This window comes from Acipenser ruthenus, chromosome 11, assembly GCF_902713425.1.
Source record: "Acipenser ruthenus chromosome 11, fAciRut3.2 maternal haplotype, whole genome shotgun sequence".
NCBI classification, from domain to species: Eukaryota; Metazoa; Chordata; class Actinopteri; order Acipenseriformes; family Acipenseridae; genus Acipenser; species Acipenser ruthenus.
The window spans coordinates 24,595,436-24,622,893 of NC_081199.1; the positions used below are offsets into that span (position 1 = coordinate 24,595,436).

General features: G+C 37.8%; 2 protein-coding genes across 2 annotated transcripts in view; both read left to right on the forward strand.

The window, feature by feature from the left end:
* Window positions 1–10,094, forward strand: part of LOC117426593 (striated muscle preferentially expressed protein kinase-like) — a 154,245-nt gene extending 144,151 nt beyond the window's left edge. Inside the window, exon 42 of the mRNA XM_059033421.1 lies at window positions 1,096–10,094. Within this exon, the coding sequence (XP_058889404.1) occupies window positions 1,096–1,312 (217 nt within the window). The 3' untranslated portion in view covers window positions 1,313–10,094. The remainder of the gene's footprint in view (window positions 1–1,095) is intronic.
* Window positions 10,095–25,712: 15,618 nt separating this feature from the next.
* LOC117426245 (carboxy-terminal domain RNA polymerase II polypeptide A small phosphatase 1-like) overlaps window positions 25,713–27,458 on the forward strand; it is a 34,757-nt gene continuing 33,011 nt past the window's right edge. Inside the window, exon 1 of the mRNA XM_034043652.3 lies at window positions 25,713–26,040. Coding sequence (XP_033899543.1) covers window positions 25,965–26,040 — 76 coding nt within the window. The 5' untranslated portion in view covers window positions 25,713–25,964. The remainder of the gene's footprint in view (window positions 26,041–27,458) is intronic.

A 27,458-nucleotide genomic window follows, 5' to 3' on the forward strand; every position in this document is an offset into this window, starting at 1 on the left:
ACAGAATGCTCTTTATCTAGATATCACAGTGGACCACATTAGGATTGAATAAACATGGAGCTCCTTCACCCTCTAAATGATGCTCCCAGCAGGGCTGGATTGAAAAGTGTTTTGGGGGTAATGTGGGGAATCTCCCGTCACCAATGAGTGTGATATACCAAATAAAAAACTAAAGGAAAGTAAGAAATCAAGTAGAAAATTGGTTAAAATGAAGTAAATTAAAAATATTTTGTACTATTATTTAACTGCTGAGTTTAACGGTATTTGTTCAGTAGGTTTGTCAGTACTTGCCAATAATAACTTTGAACAAGCATCTTCTACAGTAGGTAATAAGACTGCAAACTTTCAGCTCTCCGACATCAGCTATTAAAAACAAATTAACATTACTACCAGGCCTCCAGATTTCAAGTTTGAGCTGAGCAATACAGAAATAAATTTGTCAAGGACCAATAAATGGATCAACAAGCAATAATTTAAAAATTAAAATTCTGTTAAACCCAAAAATGTATGAATATGAGTGGACAAAGTTTAGGGTTCTGGTGACATGCATACATCACTTGAGCTGTAGCTTATTATGTACATTTTAATGCACAGCTATGGACGAAAGTTTTGCATCACCCAATAGAATTATATTTTGATTCATAAAGTCAAATGAAACCTGCTAAATGTTACGTTAACATATTGAATTACATATCGCTTTGTAGTTTTCCATATACTTAATGAAAAACTTGAAAAACGTGACATTTCAAAATGTAACATAAAGTACTGTACTACTATTATGGCTTACGGTAGACTTTTGTGATATAATTTTGCAGTTTCTTTGATTACATGATGTTAAATAAAATATATATATATATATTTTTATTATGTCTCACTCCTAAAATTCTAGGTGATGCAAAACTTTTGATAATAGCTGTACAAAGAAGTTAAAACAAATTATTGCTACTATAAACCATTACTTTCTAGGAAATATTGGTTAAAAAAATGATCTACTGCAACTGAGTGATCTCACTGGCTGTTATGTCATGCACTTCATACGGTGTATCAATGTCATCACAATGACATCATTATGCAATAAAATCTCCTGTGTTCCAGGACCCGTCCGACCATCAAAGACTGCTTCGCCAACTCCTGGTTGCAAGACGCCTACCTGATGAAGCTGCGCCGGCAGACCCTCACCTTCACCACCACCAGACTCAAGGAGTTCCTGGTGGAGCACCAGCGCAGGAGATCAGAGGTGGCCACCAAGCACAAGGTCCTCCTGCGTTCGTATCAGAGTGTCCCACAGCCCGCTGCACCCGTGACCCAGTGACAACATCCATGCCACGCAGGCACTATGGGGGCCAGTGGGAAGAACAGTCCAGGTTCTCCAAGAGGAATGAATGGGACTCTCCAGCTCGATTGGCCAGGACTCTCTGTGACCGACGCAACCAGCCAGTCCCCTCGGGCTGGAACAGAAGTGTGTGTGTTTGTGTGTCCATCCTTGGCCGAGCGAAACCAGCCACACCGTCAGAAAACAAGCAAGAAAAGAAAAATGGAATTTAAACCGTATACCTCATGAACTGTTGGGAAGGGAGTGTGCAGTGGTTAGGTGTGGGTTTATAGATTGATCCCTATCTAAACCCTGTTTCAATTTATTTCCAGCATTTTTCATTGAAGTTATAACTTCGAATTAGCCTTACTGATTGGCTACCTTGTAATAAAGGTGGCGTGATTGAAAGCTAGGCCCCTTTATGTAATTTTTCTTTTCTACCTTTCGAGGAGCAAGGCATGTTAACACCATGTGCTAAACCACAAACTGTGAATTTATATATTAATGGCTTTCCCCGAGTCTGAAATGGGGATTCCCAATGTGAAGAGGAGAATTAACGGATCTGTTACTGCTTGTTTTCATTTTGTTAGTGACATTGATGTTTATTGTGTTACTGATAGTTAATTTGTTTTCAAGCAGTACTAATACAAATTATTGCTTGTAGCAGCTGAACTTAAAGGTGATCACACCTTACAATAAGTAAGTGGCAATTCATTTAAATACAAGTTGGCAGTTCGTAATGTTCATAAGTGAAATGCACCATAAATCAGTAATTACTTTATTGGGATTCGATAGGAATTAATATTCTACTTTATATGTAATAACATTTGAATTCCTGCCACTTATTGTAAAGTGTAATTTAGTAAAGTGAATTTAGCGCTACTAAATCAATGGAAACTACCAATATATTTGTTTTTAGCTCTATTGGCTATTTGATAAATCAGGTACTGAGTGGCCAGGTAGTGTGTTTTTTTCTGTTTCTGTGACATATAACGGGACAACAAAATTGTTAACACTTAAGAGTCACATAGTCCTAAGTTACCATCCTGTTCTATGCATTCTCATTTAGGTTTAGGGTTTGGGTTGTCTACCCCAATGTAAGAAGAGCCAAGGAAAGGAACAGGTCAAAAACCTGTTGCCAAGCAATTTACCAGGACTTCATTACAGCTTCCTGTGTGGGCTAAAACTGACGATTCTTCCCAGAACAAGAGGATACATATGTATCTGACACTAGTAAAATCTGTGGTGATCCCTTATTACAACCTGACTTTGCTCAGCAGAAACCTGGCCTCCTTTTTTGCATAGTTTACATTAATTATTTAAAATCGACATAGTTTTTAAAGCTGTGTTTACTTTTAAAGGGTACATAAGGACCTTTTTATTTTCTTGTGTTGCATGTTCCCATGTGTTGCTACGTGTTTACTTAAGGTGTATGTATTGTTTTAATTTTTCTTTTTTACATTTTGACGACTTTTTTAAACTTTTAAATTGCATTCTCATGTACCCGCATGGACTTCTCAGAAATACATTTCCCATCATCCTCCTGCTCACATATGTAACTGAGATGGATTTACCAGTGAGCAGGAGGATGATGGGAAATGTAGTTCTGAGAGGTCCGTGCAGGTACATGGGAAGCCATCTTGAGGCAGGGAATGCAATTTAAAAGTTTAAAAAAGTGGTCAAAATGTAAAAAATAAAAATAAATAAAACAATACACACACCTTACGTAAACAGTTGTAGCAACACATGGGAACATGCAACACAATAAAATAAAAAGGTCCTTATGCACCCCTTAAGTGCTATCACAACTACGTAGGACTATATAGGGTATGCCTGTCTGCCAACAAATGATGAGATTTTCATTATTGTATTATTTGTCTTTAAGCATTTCAAATGCCCCAAATGCACTACAAGGTCGCATTGCTCTAGTAAAGACATTAAATCAGATACATGTTTAGTTTCAACTGCTATTGCATTGACTGGATTAACCTCTGCAATTTGAAAGTGCTTTGAAATACAGTGTATTTTAATTCAGACTGTTGGCAGATAGGTATCATTTCTACCTAATTGTTAAAGACGAGTTCGATTAAAAGGCAGCTTGAAAAGACGTGGCCCATTTTATTTCCAATGAGGGGTGTGTGTTCCAGCCTTCTGTGTCCGAAGATGAACAGCGACGTGCCCCCTCCCCACAGTCACACAGACTATATAGTCTTTATATAAGAGCTAGGGTTTGAAACCAACCTCTCCTAGCTCACTTTTTCTCAGCTTTCAATGCTAGGTCACTCTGTGCCGTGGTTAAGAGTTTATACTAACATAAAATAACCTGTTTTCTGTATACTGTAATACAATTCCTGCACTAAGCTTTTGTTAGTTTGATGGATGGTGGTAAGTTCCTCTCGCTGCAATGTCAACTCCCAAGGTTGTAATAATCCCATTCCGACTCTACATACAACAATGGCCCTAGGCTGGGTGTGTACAGGTCTCGCTGGGTTCTCATAGGAACCTATTGACCAGTTCAGTTAACCAGTGACAATAAGACACCCAACTGTTTTTTAACCATCTCCTACCACTGTATACAGTGATTGGGACTGAGGCCTGTCCTGTTAATTCCTATCCAGCTTCCTTCATATAGTTCTGTGCTAATCCTCTTGTCCATTTCTGTGCTGTGTCAGTCACAATGGGACGCCACAGTCCTATCAATTGTTGTTACCTGATTTTAAACAAATCTTCTTTTTTAATGCTACATTTCTATAACTGTGAATTAATGAAAATAATTGATACAATTCATATTTATATATGGAGATATGAAATATATTCTGACCAAGATCCAATGCTTGGCTGCTACCCATAGTGAGAGAAGCGTAGAATTTAAAGACTCCTGCAGTCCGTTGCTGTTTTTATATTAAAAAAAGAGGATGTGATTCTGTAAATATTTGTAAAACACAAGAATACCAAGGATATACCTGTGGTTTTAACAGGTGCTGATCTTTATTTTAATTTTATTTTTGAAGCAGGGATTATTCATCAGCAAAACAGTGTCTATGTTTTATATTTTACAAATGCCACATAAATATGATTTTCATATTATATATATATATATATATATATATATATATATATATATATATATATATATATATATATATATAAAAATCAGGTAGTCACTAAGGTAATACAACTGCGGCCCTCCATACTCCCTCACTGTATGGTAACCAACGGGATTGATTGGCTGTGTTAAAATGCAGCAGATGAACTTTGTAGAGTTTTTTTTTTTTTTTTAATTCTTGCCAGTTATAGTTTATTTGGCGGTTATTCCAATCTATACAAGATAAATACTATTATACAGATATATATTTTAAATTCCATCCTGTGAAAGACAGGACCCTGAAAATCTTTATAACTCAAAAAAAGCAAAACATTGAACTCCCTGAAAGTGCAAAAATGAATTCTAAATGCGAAAATAATTAAATTTGCACTCTAAAAAAATGCTGTAGTAATAGCATATTGTTTGATTTACTAATTTAAGTGACCTATATTAATGCAGTTGCTTAGAGAGATGTACAATATACATGAATTACTTAAATTAGTATTTAAGTTAAAAAAGTACGAAAGAAAAGAAACTAGACTTATACCAGTAATCTTACTAATATGTTTATACTGCAGTATCACAGATGCGTTTGTTAAGTTAGTTATTTGTGTTGCAGCATCTTTTAGTTTCTTTTTCATTTTCTTAACATTGGATATTTTATAGTTAAATAACTTAAGTGTGCCATACATTACATTGGGGACAAACAAGGAAACGTAATGGAAGTGTGAATGGATATGTACCTACTTTGATGATCAGGGTTACTGCACCAAGGTGTTGTGGTGTAAGGAGTGAAGCTGAAATTCAATGTATTCATTGAGAAGAGAAGCCAGCATTGAAACAACATGGAATTGCAGGCCCGTTCCTAGAAAATAGAACATGGAAATAGGACCCTAAGGCTAAAGAAGACGTGTTTGAGTTAAAGAGCTCATTGAGCAAGCACTAAGACAATACTTCACATTTGAAGTAGTCTCGGTATACACTTTGAGTCTTTTTAAGAATTTGTACATGATTGAATTTGGCTGCACTAAGCTAAGCTGCTGTTACAGGGAGCTTTTCAAGATTTTAAAAGGGCTGTATAACTCTGACTCATTTACAGGTTTTTAAACTTCAAAACGTGTCTCTTGATTTAGAGGTGAAGTATCCCATACAAGGCTGTTTACAGGTTTGTAAAGACTGCAAGGACAACTGGTAGTCTTTGTGTCAGCAGACAGTCAAAATACAACCAAATTAAACGTGTGAAATGTTAAATAAGCACATACATACTGACATTTAGTTTGCTAACACATTCATTTTTTTACGTCAACTTTTTTTATGAAAATGTTTACAGTTCATATGTTTGTGATTTTCTGTCTCACTGGTCATGTTAAAAAGGCAGGACAGCTCTGTGCTGATTCATCTGTAGTTTTTACTTCTGGAAATACAAAACACTTGTAAATATTGAGAAACAGCAAAGAGAGAAGCCGGTTGCACATTTTGCACTGTACCTGGGAATGGGCCTCACTTTATTGATGATCATTTTAAAAGGAATGAGAGTATTTGTATTGTAAATTGACAGCAGTGACAATCCATTTAATGTAGTTTGTAGGTGTTGTTTTTAGTGGTTTGTTTGTTTGTTTATTTATTTATTCATTTATCTGACTCTGTAGGAATCTGGAATCTTTACAATTTTGTGTAATTGTTCATCTAATTCTGGTGTGAATCCACGGCATGAAAGCTGAGAAACAAAATAAAGAAAAGAAGTAATCAAACTGCAAAAAGCACCTGGTGGACTAATCCTTTAATTCCTTTCTACATTTTATGGATACACTTCAAAGTACAGTTACTTACAACAAAATGATACCGTGGAAGGTAACAGTATCAATTTAATTGATAAACAGTGGCTGATCCAAATACTGCCACCATTCAAACATAACATTAGAACCAAATCTGGCACAAAAATACATTTAAGATGCATGCAACTTTACAAAGTGCCACCTTCTCTTTATGATTTAAGCAACAACAATGTTTTGTGTATTCCAGTCTATGTTTTACCAATGATGCCTTGAATTCCAGTTTTTTTACCACTTTTCTTTTCATTGATTTAAAAATGTTTCCAACCTAGACAAAAATAATTGTACATCATAGAAGTGCTTTCTTACCAGTTTTGAAACATTAACAGTTACTGTTCCAGTTTGCACCACACCAAAACCTTAGTAAATATGTCCCAATAAGTAACACCCAGAGCACAGCAAACACATTATACAGTAAAACTTTTTTTTTATCAATAACAATAACTATATACAAATCAGAGATCATAATAATATTAGAACAGAAAGAGATGCAATTGTTATAGAAAACAACTCATGCTGCTGCATTTTGCACCATCTGCAATCGATGTAAAGAGTGAGCAGAACCAATCAAGGTATGTGCAGAACCAATCAAGAGCCGGCCAGATTTTCAAGACGCTTCAGCATAATCCGGTGGTAAATAGTATCAAAGGCGGCAGTAAGATCTAAAAGAACCAATACTGAAAGAGCACCATCATCTGCATTCAGAAGGAGATCATTTACAATCCTATCCGTAGCAGTTTCAGTGTTATGTGTGATTCTAAAACCAGACTGAAATTTTTCCAATATATTATTTTATGAAAGATGTGAGAGTAACTGATCAGCAACAACTTGTTAAAGCAATTTAGCCAAAAAAAGGAAGATTTGATATTAGTCAAAAGTTACCCACCACAAGCAATATTTTTTTTTTTTAGAATTGGCTTAATAATGTTTTGTTTTAATACAATAGGGATAAAACCCTCAGAAAGTGACATGTTAATTATATTAAGAATATACAGACGTGCTCAAATTTGTTGGTACCCCTCCACAAAAAACGAAGAATGCACAATTTTCTCTGAAATAACTTGAAACTGACAAAAGTAATTGGCATCCACCATTGTTTATTCCATATTTAATAGAAATCAGACTTTGCTTTTGATTTTTTATTCAACATAATATTGTAAATAATAAAACAAATGAAAATGGTATGGACAAAAATGATGGGACCGCAAACCTAATATTTTGTTGCACAACCTTTAGAGGCAATCACTGCAATCAAACGTTTTCTGTAGCTCTCAATGAGACTTCTGCACCTGTTAACAGGTAGTTTGGCCCACTCTTCCTGAGCAAACTGCTCCAGCTGTCTCAGGTTTGATGGGTGCCTTCTCCAGACTGCAAGTTTCAGCTCTTTCCATAGATGTTCGATAGGATTCAGATCAGGACTCATAGAAAGCCACTTCAGAATAGTCCAATGTTTTGTTCTTATCCATTCTTGGGTGCTTTTAGCTATGTGTTTTGGGTCATTATTCTGTTGGAGGACCCATGACCAGCGACTGAGACAGAGCTTTCTGACACTGGGCAGTACGTTTCGCTCCAGAATGCCTTGATAGTCTTGAGATTTCATTGTGCCCTGCATAGATTCAAGGCACCCTGTGCCAGGCGCAGCAAAGCAGCCCCAAAACATAACCGAGCCTCCTCCATGTTTCACTGTAGGTATGGTGTTCTTTTCTTTGAAAGCTTCATTTTTTCGTCTGTGAACATTGAGCTGATGTGACTTGCCAAAAAGCTCCAGTTTTGACTCATCTGTCCAAAGGACATTCTCCCAGAAGGATTGTGGCTTGTCAATAGGCATTTTAGCAAATTCCAGTCTGGCTTTTTTATGTTTTTCTTTCAAAAGTGGAGTCCTCCTGGGTCTTCTTCCATGGAGCCCACTTTCCCTCAAAAAGCGACAGATGGTGCAATCAGAAACTGACGTACCTTCACCTTGGAGTTCAGCTTCTATCTCTTTGGCAGTTATCCTTGGTTCTTTTACTACCATTCACACTATCCTTCTGTTCAATCTGGGGTCGATTTTCTTCTTGTGGCCGCGCCCAGGGAGGTTGGCTACAGTTCCATGGACCTTAAACTTCTTAATAATATTTGCAACTGTTGTCACAGGAACATCAAGCTGCTTGGAGATGGTCTTGTAGCCTTTACCTTTACCATGCTTGTCTATTATTTTCGTTCTGATCTCCTCAGACAACTCTCTCCTTTGCTTTCTCTGGTCCATGTTCAGTGCGGTGCACACAATGATACCAAACAGCACAGTGACTACTTTTCTCCATTTAAATAGGCTGAATGACTGATTACAAGATTGGAGACATGTGTGATACTAATTAAAGAAACTAGTTAGTTTGAAATATCACTATAATCCAATTATTTATTATCTTTTCTAAGGGGTACCAACAAATGTGTCCAGGCCATTTTAGAATATCTTTGTAGAATAAGCAATAATTCATCTCTTTGCACAGCTTCTTTGCTTTATTCTATGACATACCAAAGGTATGCAAGTATACATGATAAAATAGCTTTTAATTTCATCACTTTTCAGGAGGAATGAAGCATTATTTCAAAGAGCTGTAAGGGTACCAACAAATTTGAGCACATCTGTAGGAGGTCTGGGTATCTACACAAAGTAGGAGGAACACAGTAAAACATAAACAGGCATGGTGAGGCCCAAAATATGATTACAAAAACAAAGTAATGGTAAATCCATTGTATAAGCAGGGAGGGCACTAGGAAGAAGGTGAACTACAAAACTGCTATGTTAAACTATTATAGTAAGGCCAGCAAATTCATTAGTGATAGCTATTGCTGCAATTTTCACCACAGTATTTGAATTACTGAAATAATGGCTTGGGCTTTGGCAAAACTCTCAAAGTGATGATATTTGATTGCACATCACAGATCTCCTCTGGGGTATTTCAGCTAAAGGCTATATAAGGCATGGTAGCCTAGAGAAAGGCACCATCTCCATTTTGGTTATCTCTTTCCAGCTCCCCTCAACTGAAGCCATCTAACATGGTCCAAAGAAGGACAGGCTGTGTTTTGGAATGCGGAACCCAGGCTACCCTGGCTGGAGGAGAGCTTCCTCTGGACATTATTTCTAAGGGCCTGTCCAAAGGGGTGAACGCTAAAATAGCACCAACGTCCACAGTGAGTTGTGCCGGGCTGGTGAACTAACCTCACCAGGGTGTTATTGAATTTTGCCTGAAAGCATCCTAGGCAAATGTTAACTTTTTGAGCTATTTACTGTTCTGGGGCTAATTTTTGTTACGCGAGAAGATGGTCTTCTACCATAAAAGAAAGGTCAACTATACATCTTGCCATAGCTTATATATAAATAATACGATGACTAACTGTGGCGGAGTGTCCCGCCCCTTTGTTTATTATTTATTTTATATTATGATTTATGTGTATATGACGACGAAAGCCGATTATTGTTTGTTATTGTTTTGTATATGTATTTAAGAACCTCGTGAGGATGCGTGACTGATCAGCTAGTGATTTATTTAACTAGTTGACAGTCAGGCATTCTTATTAAACTTGTGCAGACTATGGCCAAGGGGTAATAGTATAATTAATTAACAGCTAGCTAACCCCTCAGCCAGAATATAAAAGCCTGCAGCTGTCCGCGCTCAGGATGGAGGAGAGAGAGACTGAGCGAATGCTATCAACCAGCGAAAAGGTACTTGTAACGGAAAAGTCATATTACTTAGTGTCTGTTTATTTGTTTATTTCTATTTGTTTGGACAACGCGCCTTTGTGGTTTGTAGTGTTTTGTTTTGTTTGAACTGTTTGTTTTATTTAATAAATACACTGAGCGCCGTAGCTCTGCAGTTTCACCCACCATTCCTTGCCTTTGTTTACTTCCTAATCCGTGATGTCACCACCCACACGCTACTCAACAGCTCGGTCACACTAACACATACTGTATATTTCTTGTTATATTATTAAATTAAAAATGCCTAGAGTTTTTTGTCAATTGGTCATAAAGTGCCACATCTATGTTTAATAGAATACATTTTTAAACCTTTCGTGTAAATGGTCATTTTCTGTAAAATAGCCTACATTTTTATTTCTGTTGGCTTCAGTTGATTATGCAGGAGACTACATAAAATCCACTGGAATCTTAAGGAATTAGGCATATGTGAGTATTTTTTTGTTTTGTTTTGTTTTACTAAAACATTTAGATTTCTTATGAATAGTATAATAGACATGCCAGTTATACAAATGTATACAAACTGCATAAAATATACATTGAGATAAATCAGTCTCAAATTGAAGCTTCTTCATTGTTAAAATGGGGTCAAGTTTTGGCAGCCCTCACTAGCTACACAAAATGCGATCTGTTTCTATCACTGCTAATTCTATCCAGAAATGATTCCATCTGTTTTGAGCATCAAGTGGTCCACTATTAGCTAGTTTGGCTTGAGAACTAAATTACACTTTGAACGGTTTCTCTGTGTAGAATGTACAGTACCAGTCATTAATGGACTGTATGACTTCATGTTTTGTGCACTGATTAGCATCTAAAAAATATGAATTTTCCTTTCTGCTGGATACAGTACTCTAAATGTGACGTTCCACGGTTTTGACGTCACATTTAGAGAACTGTAAGAAAACGCACAAATCGTCCCTGGAAGCCAATTAAAGTTAATAAAAACAAGTTGGCATTTTAATACAAGAAAAAGAGCTATAATGTCACCAGACATTTAACCTTCAGTCTGTGTTAAAATGTTGGTCATGTATTCAGTTGCTTTATATTATTACCTAAAGTTCAATTTGACCTACCCTTTATTTGCTTGGCTGAATTCCAGCAGGCTAGACCTGTATTTCATTGAATTCTTATCTCTGTGTATATCCTAGATGTGCAAGAAGGCAGGCCCTCCTCCCCCAGGATGTACTCTTGACATCGACCCCCAGATCCAAGAGGCAGCCAATCCGAATCCAGACTTCATACAGAGGGCACAGGCCAGGAACTGGGTGATAAACAGTAGTGTTGTTTGAGTTTGCTGTAGTTCTAGGCTTGTTTGGATTTAAAATAGCAGACAAACAGAGCACTCTGATTGTCGGAAAAGGATTCCAACAACCCATGCAGTCATTTAGGTTCTAGGACCTGCCTATACACAGGATACAGTGGCATCTGTTGACTTGACACAGAGGAGGCAGATTTTAAGGGTACATTAAGGTTGTGTGTGTGTGTGTGTGTGGTGTGGGGTGGGGTGGAGGGGAAGGTGGGTGGCTACTGCATAGCACATGTTTACTTTAATAAAGTATGGTATAGCTATGTGTGGCAATGTGGCTTGCAGTGTCCACCCAAACAGTTTCTTTAATTTGTTTTCATGGTTTGGCACTGTTAAATAATAATGCTGGCCACCACACAGCAATGTGTACTTGCACTGCCAAACAATGCAGGGTTTCAGTCCCGAAATAATAATACACAAAGGCAATGTACGGGCACAGCTTTCACGGTGTTCCTGTGCTGGTGGTGAATACACAGTTAAGTGTGACTGGTGCAGTGTTTGTAATCCAGGTTGGATGCTGGCTTAACAGCAACAGTTCCCGGTTTGCTTAGCCGTCTAATAATTACAAATAAACAGTTAATAACAAACACAAATACAAAAGACTCACAGTTACTTTCAGTTTTGCCCATCCTTCACAGGTCTTTCCATAACCATAACAAAGGAACAGATCGCTCGGTCACACACCCTGATATACCTTCAGTCACGCCCCCATTGTTAGTGAGTGCAATCACGTCTCCTCCAATCCATGACTGACACATCACCTACCGCAATAAGGCGCTGACTTCTAGTATTGCGGCTTCACCCCCTTTTTGGATGGCTGACTTCCGACTGACCCTGGAATGAACTGTCAAACCATCCAGTCCGGGGCACACTGATCCTGTTATACTGTGCCCTCACAGGTCAGGAGGGAGATGGTTGACTCGGATTCATTCGCTCTGTGTCACACTATGGCAGTGCTGTAAATTGTAATTTAACTGTAATGTAAGCCTGGGACTCAGTGAGACAGTGTTGTACTGTTTCCAGAGCTGTTCCTTGACAAAGCTGTTTTTTGATAACCTCATTCCAATATATTCCATCTTTGGTGCTACAGAGCCAAACCTATACTGCTGTAGGTTCCTATATTAAATCTCAACATTGCATAAAGTTCCTCACTACCAAGGGAGTATTATGGTTGGATATTACATTTTTACCATGAATTACCACAGAGGAGTAATTTAGTATTAGGCTAACAATAGTGGTGGACATTATAATATCACTCCTGCCCTTTCCCTTCTTCAGTGCTGGATATACTGTACACAGAAAAGAAGTGCATTTATAATTGGACGCTGAATGCAACTAATACTGCCCCTTCTGCTCAGTCGTGGTAACACATTCAAACGTGCATGGCAGTGTTAAAAATAAGACCCTCCGATCCCACCCAAATTGTCATTGCCTCGGCTAGACATTTGGGACATCTGCCTCACCAAAAGTGGATTTAGACCAAAATAAATTGTCTTTAAATCAGAATATTTCTAGTTGTATTTGCACTTTGAAAAACTGTAAACTACACTGTATTTAAATATTGTTTTTGCACTGTAACCTTCTATTGTCAAGTAACATCTGTAAATCGCATTGGATAAGGTGTTTGCCAAATAAACTAATAATAATAAAATATTTGTCACAATAAATGCTTTTTTTGTTTGTTTTGTTTTATTCATATCTTCACATTTTACCACGAACAACTTAAATTAAGAATTAAATGTAATTTTAAATAACATTTAATACAAGCTGGAATGTTTTTAAAAAATAACATTTTAGAACAAAATTTTGAAAAAAAAAAAACAAAAAAAAACAGTACATTATTTTGTGAATGCACAACAGTTTATAATCCAGCATCAAATTCCTAAACGTACTGCTTTACCGCAATAGAATTTGACTTAGTCACGTCCTCCATTGGTCTGCAGGTATTAAAGTCATTTTTAAAAGCAAAGTGGTTTCAGTAAAGCAGGATGGCAGATAATGTTTTATGCAGCACAAAGGAATTATAGGGTCTCTATAAGGTGAGGAACAACATAGAATAAAGGGTAGCTCTCCAGTCATCTGAAGAAATGTATTATATGTGAAAAGTTAAACTACACAATGGTATTGAAGTTAAAAAAAAAAGTAGGAAACGTAAGTCCCTTTGGAACAACGCCTTGAAACGTGTCTAAGCCTGCTTGTTACATTTGCACAAACGTTAAGGCTGTTATAAATAATCTTCATTTTCTGAACTAAAAACTACAGCATTAGAATACAAACTTTATGATACTATCTACGTGTACGAAAAAATATTTATTTTTTGCTGTGTAATACCATTGACTTGAATACATATTTGTAAAAACATTAAACTTTTACATGGTCCCTGCTTTATCTCTCGCTCAGCTTGCACTTTTTACACACTCCCTACATTTAATTCTCTTCCAAGCTGTTTCAAGGCTTCCCTTTGCAGGGAACTGCCAAAAAAAAGTTAGCGAGAAACTTTTGTACGATACTTTTACATCGACGGGAAACTAAACAAAACTATGAAAAAATCCCGAAATTAATATTCCAGTTGAAGTCACTTGCAAAAATAAATGTTTGAAATTGGCATAAAAACTCAGATTGGCTGCAGGAAAAAAACAAACTCCGGAAAACATCGGCCTTTTTAAGTGTCACGTAATTTATTGAATTTTACAGACATTAAAAATGCAACATGTTTTGTCTTCATACGCGTTCAAAAGAAAAAAGAACGGTAAAATGTGAGTTAAGTCTTATGTATTTAATAATATAAGGGAAAGGGTATATTTAACAATAATAGAAACTGAAAATACAGTAGAGTCAATCTGTCTGATCAACCATACCGTCTAATAATCAACCGAACGCACCTGTAATCACGTGACGAATTACGTGCGTTGTACTGGTTGCAATCCCGGGAATCTCGTTTGGTAAATTCACTCGCCGAATCCCAATTTTGCGATTTGGGGATTGTATAAGAAACTGATTCTGTTTTTCACTTGTTTCTTTATGTGTGCTACTCTGTTTCACTTAGTAACTACGCAACCAACCCCTGCCACTAAAATTAAAACCACGAGATTTGAAGTTTGCTTTAATGATAAAATGATAACAACCACTGTCAGCTACTCGGCTCAACATGACAGAGGGGGAAAAAAAATCAATAAAAAATTATTGACTGTGACAAAGGAGACACAGAGGAGGCATTCAGTATATACCTCAGTTCTACAATTAACTGCAATGTGTTTATTTGTTTTATAAAAACTGCAGGACGCATCGTTTTCAGTTGTTATTTTTGTACCTGTATTTGAACAAATGCGGTTTATTGATTAAACGTCATAAAAATTTTTTTTTTTTTTAAAAACGACTAAAGTTTATCTGTTTTCACTCTGCCTACTTAACAATCCTCTTACTTTCTGATGGTGACTAACAAAAAACAAAACAAAACAAAAACATAAATGCAGGTGATAATAAGAGAACAGTTTTAAACAACGCTGTTTTTGTTAATGCCAAAAGTTTTACCAGGATCTCATCTGTCCGCGAGCGCATTTTTATTTAATTTTTTCATAGACACGTCAGCATGCTGGGCTTTAACTTGTTGCAGTTAAGCAAATTAAAATAGTCACCTGGTTCTTCTAGTTCGTCAGTATGGGCTGGAGATCATGACTATGTTACTAATCAGTTAAGAACTTTTATTTTATTAATTTCAATTGCCCATTATTACAATGCCTTAGCAGCAAGTATCAAAGTATAGAAACATTTTAATGATGCAAAGTTCTGTATTGTATTATATATATAACTGAATTGTATTCTTTGATTTTCAAAGTTTTGTGGTACGTTTAATTACAGTATTTCATTACCTTAACTGTAGGTGTTAAAGTTTTACTGAATTGCATTAATTTAATGATTTGTAAAGCTTTGTAATTGTGTATGCTTAATGTGATAGAATAGGTTAGTAGCCATATATCGCCAGAAAGTACTTGTGTACTAAGTACTTGTGTGTTGTAATGATCCCTTATATATTAATATTAGCTTTGCACCTTTAAGGTTTGGAGCGCTTGAGAGACTGACGTCAAACTCCACCTCCCAACGGAGGAGATGCAGTGTGTGCGTGTGTGTATGAGAAGAGAGTTGAACAAGTATAGCATGGCGGTTAATAGTTGAGCAGGGATATGGGAACTCTTACAATAAAATACATACACTGGCTACCTGTGGTTTGTGTACTCGATTGTGAGGACCGGCTAACGAAGTATGTGATGGAAAATAAACTGGGGCCTTTTCAAAAATCTGGACTTCTGTGTATTCACTTAAGGACTCATTCCTACACTGTTAATCTGGCAGAAACCTTACAGTATGTTAACTGTGTGCTATACATTATTAAAGGTACAGTAATTGTTATTGATACCTGTTTGATTATCCATACAAATCGATTATGCGAACTAGTATCGGTCCCAATTAGTTCAGATAATTGACTCTACTGTATAGTGAACGAGAACAACGTTACTGTATTTGCGCGTCTGTCTGCACGTTATTACATTGAATAACTGCCTCGTTCGTGTGTTGAAAGATTCAAAACTATTAAATTAAATCATGCGCCGAGGCTTTTTGCTCGTCCTTAGCTATGTGTACTGATCTCAGCAAACTAATAGGCAGTCCTCGTGCTGCTACGTACCCCAGAGAAATATAATAATAATAATAATAATAATAATAATAACATGCACACAGATGCAAATGGAACATAGCACATAATGTTGTATACATGGGCTGACCGATGAATTTGTCTTGTAAATTGAATCCCTGAAATGACTTGTTTAATATTTAATATTACTTCTTTAATATTAAAGATATAAGGCAGTCATAATGAAATAAATAAATATTGATTTAATAGACATCGATTGAATCAGTGTTGTGGTGGCTGTGCATGGTTGCCATATCTCAAATTAATCTAGTGACAACATACTAATATATATATATATATATTGTAAATGAATCGACCCACTTCGCGGTTCGTTGCCCCTTTAAAACACCGACCCAACACACAAGAAATTGATTTTTAAGCGCTGGTGCGCTATTTTTAATAAACACCAAAATAAACAAAATACAAAACAAACACCTAGCTCTTTACGAGCACTAACTAAACAAACAGGAACACCCTGACTAAGAGTGGGACAGCTAAGCTGTTTCCCCACTAAACAGAAAACAAAACACACAGGTTTAATACACCACACTCTACCTCACGACTGCTGGGAAGCAGAGTACCTCTTCCTGCCTCCTTCTACTCAGCAGCTCAGAGCAGACTGACTGCTCTCCTTATAAACCTTGCACCTGGTTCTAATTTACAATCATAGCCAGGTGCAGGTGATAATTAACAATAACACAATTAACAGAAAAACAATTAAACACCACAAATGAGCATTCCGCACATGTTTTTACTGCAGAGAGGTTTTAACCCCCTCCCTGCTGTCTCACTATATATATATATATATATATATATATATATATATATATATATATATATATATATATATATATATCAGATATTCCAGATATCATTATATATATTTATTATACCTTTTAATAAGGTGTCTGCAATACATTTAACTTCCTGTGCAATTTGATACTGTATCTCAAGATTACTTCCTGTAATTACATTTGAGGTATCTTAAATTGATTTGCCGATATCTCTAAATCTGTTTTATATTGTATATCTTCAAAAGCACCAGAATTAGATATCTGCAAATCATTTAAAGATATATTCAGTTAATTTAAAAAACATGTAAATAATTAAGATATCCTGAAATATTTAGATATCTTGAAGTCTAATTTGAGATATGATCATTTGGCTTACCATATGCACCCTAATAATTTGCCTTTTTTTTCAACTCCTGTATTTTGTTGCTAATAACCGCATATTAAATTTTTTCTTTATACAAAGTTAGACTCCCATTGACCTTCAATTGAACCATTTTATGCTTTAATTCTGTGTTACCGAGGATAACTCAAACTGAGTTCAACTGTAAATAATTATTAGGCTTATACTGATGGCTTCCTAGACCCAACTGGCTCTAATCTTGGACTACATAATGTTACTTTATTGGCTGGTTTCACAGATCCAGATTAGCAGTAATCTTGGTTTACTTTACCTAGATTAACATTGGGTAGTCCAAGACTAGTGCTAATCAGGGTCTGTGAAACCAGCCATAAGTGAGGTAGGTCAAGATTAGTGCTAATCATCTGTGAAAACCATTAGTAAAAACTGTCTTCCTGGAAAAAATGTAATACTTGATTATTTTTCTACACATACAACCATGTTTAAAAAACACAGGCAACCCCAGTTTCTAAAGAAGAAAGAGTCAGGTTTAGCAATGCTGTAAAATTCACATTTGGCAGGGTTTTAAGAAAAGAATTGGTTACAGACTCTGATAGCGAGTCTCTGGGAATGTGTTTGGCTTGGAGGTGCTAGTTTTTTTGAATGGGCCACTACGTCACTGTCACTGTGTCTGGACTCTCTGAATACCATTATTGTCTGGAACTTCCTGTCTTGGTCTGATTCAGTCTGTGCTCAATTTCTGTATTTTTCTTATTATTTATTTCTTAGCAGACACCCTTATCCAGGGCGATTTACAATCGTAAACAAATACATTACAAGTATCACAGTACAAGTAATAATACAATTAAGAGCGAGATAAATACAATGACTTGGTTCAAGCAAGTACAAGTGTGACAAAATACAATTCAATAATACAGCAGACAACAGTGTCAGTGATAGTTACATCAGGATATGATTAAATACAAAATACTACAGATTAAACACTTGGCAGATTACAGTACTCTGAAGTACAGGATTAAATGCAGTAAAATAGGGGGCAGATAAGAGCAAGTAAAGCGCATTTAAGGAAGGGTGATAAGTGTCCCAGGGGAAAAATAGAGGAGTTCTACAGGTGCTGTCTGAAGAGGTGAGTCTTGAAGAGGTGCCGGAATGTGGTCAGGGTCAGGGACTGGGCAGTCCTGACATCTGTAGGAAGGTCATTCCACCACTGCAGAGCGAGGGTGGAGAAGGAGCGGGCTCTGGAGGCAGGGGAGCGTAGAGGAGGTAGAGCCAGTCTTCTAGTGCAGGCGGAGTGGAGAGGTCGAGTGGGGGTGTAGGGAGAGATGAGGGTCTGGAGGTAGCTGGGTGAAGTCTGGTCAAGGCATCTGTAGGCTAGTACAAGAGTCTTGAACTGGATGCGAGCGGTGATCGGGAGCCAGTGGAGTGAGTGGAGTAGTGGAGTTGCATGGGAGAAGCGAGGCAGAGAGAACACCAGGCAGGCAGCGGAGTTCTGGATGAGCTGGAGCGGACGGGTGGCGGACGCAGGGAGGCCAGCCAGGAGGGAGTTGCAGTAGTCTAGGCGGGAGAGTACCAAGGCCTGGACCAGGAGCTGTGTGGCGTAGGTGGTGAGGAAGGGTCAGATTCTTCGGATGTTGCTCAGGAAGAATCGGCAAGAGAAGCAGGGGTCCAGGGTGGCTCAGAGGTTCTTAGCGGAGGAAGAGGGAGAGAGTGTGGTAGATTCCAGAGGAACAGAGATAGAGAGATCAGAGGAGGGGGGGGAGGAGGAGGGAAGGAAAAGGAGGTCAGATTTAGAGAGGTTGAGTTTGAGGTGATGCGAGTGCATCCAGGAGGAAATAGCAGACAGACAGGTAGAGATACGGGAGGGGATGGTGGATAAGGTGGGGAAGGAGAGGAAAATCTGAGCATCATCAGCATAGAAATGGTATGAGGAACCATAGGATGTGATGAGGGGACCCAGGGAGCTGGTGTAGAGAGAGAACAGGAGAGGACCCAAGACTGACACTTGGGGGACTCCTGTTAAGAGAGGGAGAGGTGTGGAGGTTGCTCCACACCAGGTTACCTGGTAAGTGCGGTTGGAGAGGTAGGAGGAGAACCAGGCCAGAGCAGTGCCAGAGATCCCCAGGTCAGCGAGAGATGATAGTGGAATAGAATGATCAACAGTGTCAAAGGCAGCAGAGAGGTCGAGGAGAATTAGGACAGAGGAGAGAGAGGCAGCTCGGGCAGACTTCAGTGAGTTGGTGACAGACAGGAGGGCAGTTTCCGTGGAGTGAGCAGAACGTAAGCCAGATTGGAGAGGGTCGAGCAGAGAGTGGTTGGACAGGAAAGCAGAGAGCTGGCGGTGTGCAGTTCGCTCGAGGGTTTTGGAGAGGAAGGGTAGGAGGGAGACAGGACTGTAGCTCTGGAGGGAGGTGGGGTCGAGGGTAGGTTTTTTGAGGAGGGGAGTGATAGAGGCTTGTTTGAAGGCTGAGGGAAAGAGACCAGAAAGACAAAGACATATATCGTATATCGGGTATGGATTCAGTTCACTGTGGCACAAAACGGGAAAATGTGCTTTTTTTTTGCTTTATTTTCTATCGTGTCAAAAGAAGGATCTGCAGTCTGTCACTTGCTTTGAAAGATGGCAGATTGACAGCACTGGCGACTGTGGATTCCTATGATTCAGCATAAGCAGTATTAGCGAGGGAATCCCTACAAAGACCCACTGCCCTGGCCTGAAAGGGTTGTCTGCAGTGTTCTGTAAGGGGTGAAAGACTAGCCAATCATCACAGAGTAGAGCAGAGGTGGTGAAAGTGTTTGACAACACTGAAACACTTTTCAACCATCCAGTTAGTACCTTACCAATTAGGACATCACAATTAGGTGTGGTGTTCTATGCATGGGATGACAGGCACGGGTGGGGAGAGAGGCAAGTAGCTAAGGTGGGGTGTGATTCAAAAAAGGTTGAGAACCCCTTCTCTAGATACTGAAATGCATGTGCAATATGTATGTTCAGTATTGCCCTATTGGAATAATTTGTTGTTTTTGTCTTTGTGTTCCATTAGGCACTTAAATGTGGATATTTTAGCACTGATTTGATCATTTCAGTTGTTAGAGCAGCAGAAACTCAAACTAAACTGTAACTCTGATAGGTTAAGTTTTAATGTTGCTTTAGGAGTACAAGTTCCTTTTTTCTAGTGGCAAGGTTAATTATCAACTTTAATCTATTTTGAATGTGTCTTTTTCTTGTTTAAGTTTAAAGATGATAGAATACATTGTAAAAGTGTCAGCCCCATAATGGTACTGTTAGGTTCTATGTAGACTTTTTAGAATACTTAAAAAAGGGTGAAAACACTATGTAACACAATTTTTGTTCCTGGGTAGTAAGTGTTATTTCCTAATTGCTTATGCCTCAAAAGTATAGAAAATGGCTATTATTCCCCACAAACTTTGCTTTTGTGACCAAGACAGTGATATTTTGAAATTTACCTATTTCCAATGAGAAAACGGGCAAATTTGTGTCTTTTCGTTCACATAAAGTCAGAAAAAAACAACATATGAATCCAAATTAACATGTATTTATACTAAAGTAATACAAAAATGACTACAAAAGATTTAGAAGTGAGTAGTTTTTCGAGAATTACGATTGTACTGTAAATCACTTTCACGAATCAGCCCCCAAATGTAGTCTCCCAACATGTTCTCATATACTGTCCTTGGTAGCGGCGTTCAAAGTCCAGTATATCCTGGTGGAAGCGCTCGCCTTGCTCCTCCGAGTACACTCCCATGTTCTCCTTGAATTTATCAAGATGAGCATCAAGGATATGGACTTTGAGGGACATCCTACAGCCGACTGTGCTGTAGTTCTTCACCAGAGTCTCAACCAGCTCCACATAGTTTTCGGCCTTGTGATTGCCCAGGAAGCCCTGAACCACTGCGACAAAGCTGTTCCAAGTCGCTTTCTCCTTACTAGTGAGCTTCTTGGGGAATTCATTGCACTCCAGGATTTTCTTTATCTGTGGAACGACGAAGACACCGGTTTTGACCTTTGCCTCAGACAGCTTAGGGAAGAAGTCTTGAAGGTACTTGAAGGCTGCCGACTCCTTATCTAGAGCTCTGACAAATTGTTTCATAAGGCCCAATTTGATGTGCAGTGGTGGCATCAGCACCTTCCGGGGGTCCACCAGTGGCTCCCAATTGACGTTGTTCCTCTCCACAGAGATTCTTTGTTGGATTTATCAAAGTAATTTTTGTTTGGCGACACATACAATTAGATTTTCCATTTTGTTCAGAGAACTGCAAGAATCCACGTGTCTTCCCAGTCGTTTTTCATTGGTCAATGTAATTTTTAACGAACGTCAAATCAGATCAAATTGAACCTGTTTTGATTCCAAAATTGCCGCATCAGCGTTCTACTGACAATTATGGACTCAGTGTGCACAGGATAGTTTTTTTCTGTTTAAACGCACGTTAAATTCGGATGTGTTATTGGATCCAGTGTGCAATGGCCTTTACTCTGGGTCAAGTGTCAACAGACAGTAAGAATAACCATGTCGATGCAATCGTTCTGAAAAGCATAGCAGCAACACAAACCAAGTCAGAATGAAGTGTGAAGAAAAAATGACTGATTCAAAATGTTAGAATGCCATTATTTATACGTTTCTGAACAGACTGTTAACGCTATAAAAGCATTGTTTTATATTGTAACGACCCTGGAGATGGCATCGTCCTGGACACTTTGTCTTGTTTGTTGGCTTGTCACGTCTTGTTCAGTGTTATGTGTTCTGTTGACAACAGAACTGACTGAACGCTCAGGTGTCGTTGTCCATCCATCAACAGTAAGAAGGTCACTCTTGAAATCAGGCCTGAAAGGATGTGTTGCAGTAAGAAAACCTGTTAAGAAAGGGGAACAAGACTAAAAAGCTACAATATGCACAAGAACACAGAAATTGGACTATGGAACAATGGTCAAAAGTGCTTTGGACAGACGAGTCAGAGTTGAACAATAACACCTGAGCCTTCTATCAGTTCTGTTGCCCGACCTGCTCTCCTTCTCGCACTTAGTTTTGCTTGTCTGTCGCTTTGAACTGAACTCCCGACCGCCATTTAGCCAGGCTATTTAAAAACTGCTAATTAAAATGATCCACAAGTGGGAATGTTACTTTTTTTTTTGTTAAAAATATAACGTTGATTACATGGTGCTTTATGCATGGTTAATTCACAGAAAGTTACATTTTTGCTTCACTATATGTGCATTAAAGAGATGGAGTATTTTAGTCAGATGTGTGTTGTTATGTGTCCCGCGGCGCCCCCCACCCCCTCCGCTTTTCAGTTATAATGCTCATATTGTGTGTCCTCTAAGACCTGCGTTATAGCGAGGTAGCACTCTATATAAAAACAAGTAGCTTTCGAGTTAAGGGGAATGAAAGCAATGAATAGAGAACAACGGGTAATTGGGAAATATGCAAATTTCAGCAGTACAAGAGCCAATCAAGTCACGTGAAAGTTGTCTGAAGGCTTCTACATTCACAGCGTTTTAAAAGTCAAAGCACGGTATCTGCAGACATGTTTCATACTAAATATCACTTAATAGTACTGTACATGCCACTATGCACCACACTCTATTCCCAAGACAATTGCTTAACCTTCAGCATCACACCCAGCTTGAGTTGGCAAAGCCCTCACAATGTGTGCTAATATGCAGGAAAAGAAGGGTGTGTGTGTATATTTCACGGCATAGCCTGTGAATACCTGCCTGTGCTGCTCTGCAATCTAACTTTATGTTGAAAAGAAATGCTTTTGCAAGGAGCGTATATCAGGCTTATGTCTTTGTGTGTCATTATGTCACCTACCAGCCCTGCTGCTGCCTTCCCCAGTGCACGCTACACTCTTCCCTGCCTGCCTCGAGTCTGCCCCGGACTTACTCACCAGGCTACAGTCCGATGAGTATGTGCCAGGGTACCTGCATCCCACTACTGACACCAGTATAGCGATCTCAGTTAACGCAGACAGGCGCTTCACACAGGACGAGGCAATCCACACATAGGAGGAGGGTGGGTGCGAACCCGGGACCTCTCGCACTACAGCATAGCGCCAATACCGCTGTACAAAAGAGCCGGCTCCATTGCAAGGCGCGTATATTGGGCTTATGTCTTTGTGTGTGATTATGTCACCTACCAGCCCTGCTGCTGCCTTCTCCCGTGCACGCTACAATACATACATATACACATACACACACCTCTGTATACATTATAGCCTTTATAACTAGCCCTCCACCCATTTACAACAGCTATAATTCTCAGTTTTAAGTTATTATGAACGGCTGAATGAATCTGACAGAAAATTAAACTGTAGGGTATGTGCTAAATACATTTCAGAATAAAAATGGAAAAAAATGAAGCCTACGTTAAATCCTGCAGCACAGCTGGACAATGACTTTTCCTGATTTACTGAATAAAAAGGCAACAGTTCAAACAAACAAGGAACACCATATGAAGTTGAAAAAAAGGTAATATATAGAAGGGTGCTCAAACTTTTGTTCACTAACGGTAGCTCCACAATAGTCCACGAAAATAAATAGTAAAAAACAAACATACCTGTACATTGTTGTGTAGTCAAATACGTTACAATTTACTGCACACACAATCGTCAATGATGTTTCCTTGTTTTTTTGTTGATCGGGTGGGGTTTGCCTCGCTTCATTAAAGAAAATACAATTTTCTCCAGAGCAGAGAAATCGCCATTGTTTTGCCATACAAGTTGAGGTGTTACATATGGTAGATTTCTGTACCCTACAAATTCAGTACTCTTGATGATTCCACACCGACACAGCTGCATTTTTTTTAAAGACCGCTAGACGTGAACGCTTGATGTTTCTGAACAGTATTTACATGTAATAAAATGAAAATGTGTTTTAACAGAAAGAAAAAGTTTCATAAGGTTACTTTAATCGCAGGTTTTGTGTATTGAGCAACGCAGGAGGCTGAACATACTGTATATCTAGAAAATCAGTGGTGTTAAATGTGCTATTTTATTTTGCCATAGAAATAGTCTTATTTAAATATTTGTTGCAAGCTGCTGCAGAACTCAGGTGCAGTGCTTGAGAAAACAGCGGGGCTTGGGCACAGAAATATTGCGCGTGTATGTCCATCAATCTTTGAAAAACTGCATCTGCACAGGCAAGGAATCATGTGGGGATTAAGAATTCTATGGGGTACAGAAATCTGTGTAACACATGTCAGAACAATTTGATTTTGAGACACATGCCTCGTTTTGAATGTCAGTGAGTTAAGTTTTTTCCAGTGGAGGTGCAAATCTGTATATGTTTTGCCGCCCATACCCCCCCCCCCCCCCCCCTTAAATTTGGGCCCTAGGCACATGCCTAGTTTGCCTATGTGTTAATCTGGCCCTGATTGTGAATTTTAACGTGATTGCTTTCACATTGGCCAACTTTGAGGGGGAAACGCATTACAGTCCCCTTTCAATCGAGCCGAGACCACCCTTTCAGGTGAATCCTAGTCCTCTTCTTTGGTGCGCACTCTGATATGAAACTAATATTTTTGGCGTTTCACACCTGCGCAAATGAACCGAAGTGTTAACTCAACGCAAGTGCGAATTATCCTCTCCAAATAAACTAGGTGTGAAAGGACCCTTAGAGATAAGAGAACTAGGCAGTCAAAGTGGGAAGAAATAAAATGTGTGATAAACAAATGTGTTTTTTTCATGAAAGTCTGCAGAGCTGTACAGGTGAACTATGGAATGCAATAAATAATGTGAATGTGTAATGTGATATTTTGCAATGTGATATTTTGTAAGTGTAAGTCGCCCCAGATAAGAGTGTCTGCTAATAAATGAACAAATGCATACATACATACATACATACATACATACATACATACATACATACATACATACATACATACATACATACATACATAAATAAATAATAATAATAATAGCATATGACCACTAAGGGAGAAACTCAAGTGAAGACAGTGACTTCAAACCCCATATAAACTTGCCAACAATAAGCAATGTTTTACAAAGTTTTAAATGTATGATGTATACATTGCAGGTCATCTTGACTGCATCACAGTATATTTTTTCAATACATCTTTCAATTTAGTTTGTTTACCTGAGAGTGGGCCTGCTCATCAACACAAAGGGGTCTATTTTAATGATCTAACAGTTGCAGATCTTAATAGCGCCACACTCTTTAATGCTATGTTAATCTAGTTTTATGAGAGTGTGTGTATATATATATATATATATATATATATATATATATATATATATATATATATATATATATATATATAATTTATTATTATTTATTTCTTAGCAGACGCCCTTATCCAGGGCGACTTACAATCGTAAGCAAAAACATTTCAAGCGTTACAATACAAGTAATGTATATATATATATATATATATATATATATATATATATATATATATATATATATATATATATACCATATTTGTTTGCGAGTATATTAGGAAAACCACAATATTGTAAGTTATTGCATACTGTCCTGAAACTATCCCGAAATACAGACCCAAATGTCGCCGTTTTATTTATGTCGTTATTATGTCATCGCCGCTTTAAGACAGAGGGGGTGCCTTGAAACCGTCAAGTTCCATGTTTGTATCTTGAAATTGAGAGCAGAGAGAACTCCATGTTGTAACAAAGTTATTAACAAGATACTCCCCCGTTTTAGTTTTCTTTTTTCTTTTTGTTGCTTTTTAGATTTGTTATTGTCATTTTCTAAAAAAAAACATTTATGGATAAAGTAGATTTATAGAGTTAAAGGTCGGAGGTAATTACAATATAATAATACACATTTGAAGCAACAGGCTATACAGGAATTTCAGATCTAATGGACAATCACTCCACGTCCATAATCACCCAGGTTAGCAGAGATGAAGAGGTCAATACCCCTTTGCAAGAAAAAGGTAAGATTTACAAGTTTTTGAACCTGACAATTTAGTTTTTTTTTTAATTGCACTTGTGATTTTATTTATTTATTTATTTATTTATTTATTTATTTATTTATTTATTGAGGACGGTGTTTCGGTCGCGCACAACTCCTGCTGTGTTTTATTTTATGTTTTGTTTATATTTTCAAGCTGCATAACTCATAGTTTGACTTAAAGAAAAGCTACAAAAGTTGCAGGCATGTTTGACACTTCTGCACATACGCTGCGCAGCTGACCCGCGCTGTCACTTGTTTGTGTTGCAGAGTTTGGTTCTTCATGAACCGCTTTCGCTTTTAAACGTAACAATATAGTCTATCAGTGGTTTGTCGTTCAAAACAAGCTGATAAAAATCTAACAATAAAGTTTTTATTTTTTATTTTGTACTAGTGCAATTTAATTCCCTTCTTTGGAAGTAAAGAGGGGGCGGGGTCTGTGCATTACTGTATTTTTACGAAGGCCTTTTAATTTAAAGTATTTTTTTCTGATTTTTTAAATAATTATTTACCTGTTTCATATATGTTCGCGATTTTAGTAGCGTGCATGTATTAATTTATAGTATAAAACGGTTTTATTAACTACTTGCAGCATGGACAAGCATGTAGGTTAAATTATTATTATTAAACAGTAACTTACTCCACATTTGCTTACAATAACGTCCGAGACGCTGCAGGAACCACAACAGGTAATTCTCGTGGTTTGTTGCACGGTACAACAAACCGTGGTTTGAGTACATTAATATACTGTATTGGTGGTAATTGCAGTATAAAAAGAGACATTTGTAAACAGGGTGTATTTACTGTTACATTTACAGTGCAATTGCCCATTTTCGGAAATATTTCACGTGTAATGAATGCGTTGCATATTTTTGTACCCGGCTTTGCTGCTTGAGCTAGTACTGTAGTTTTAATTGTGTAATATATTAATCAGTCTCTTTAATTTTCACCTCAGTAGGCCTGTAAAGGACACATCGCAATTAAGGCCACTTATTTATTTGTTTTTCACCGTTGCCATAGTGTCAAAGCATTGTATCTCAGAAACCATTTGAGGTGGTGACTTCATATTTGCAGGGTTAGATAAACCCTTCTTGCTAAATTAGTCTTTACGCTGGCACACAGTTGTTTTATTATATTTTCTTACTTCGGTTCCTTTATCAGTGTTGTAATAACCCCTTTAACTGCAGCATTGCTTTAAACCCTGATACAGACCGCATGATTTGACATAGGGCGTCTATATAGTTGGTACACAGCTGTATTCTATGATCTTCTCATAAAGTTCCATTACAGGTGGTGTCCAGTGAGCATTACCCATTCCAGTGACACAATGCTTTTAAACACTGGATGTGACTTCTAGTTTATAAGACTGTTACATATTCATGAACATGATGTGGAAATTAT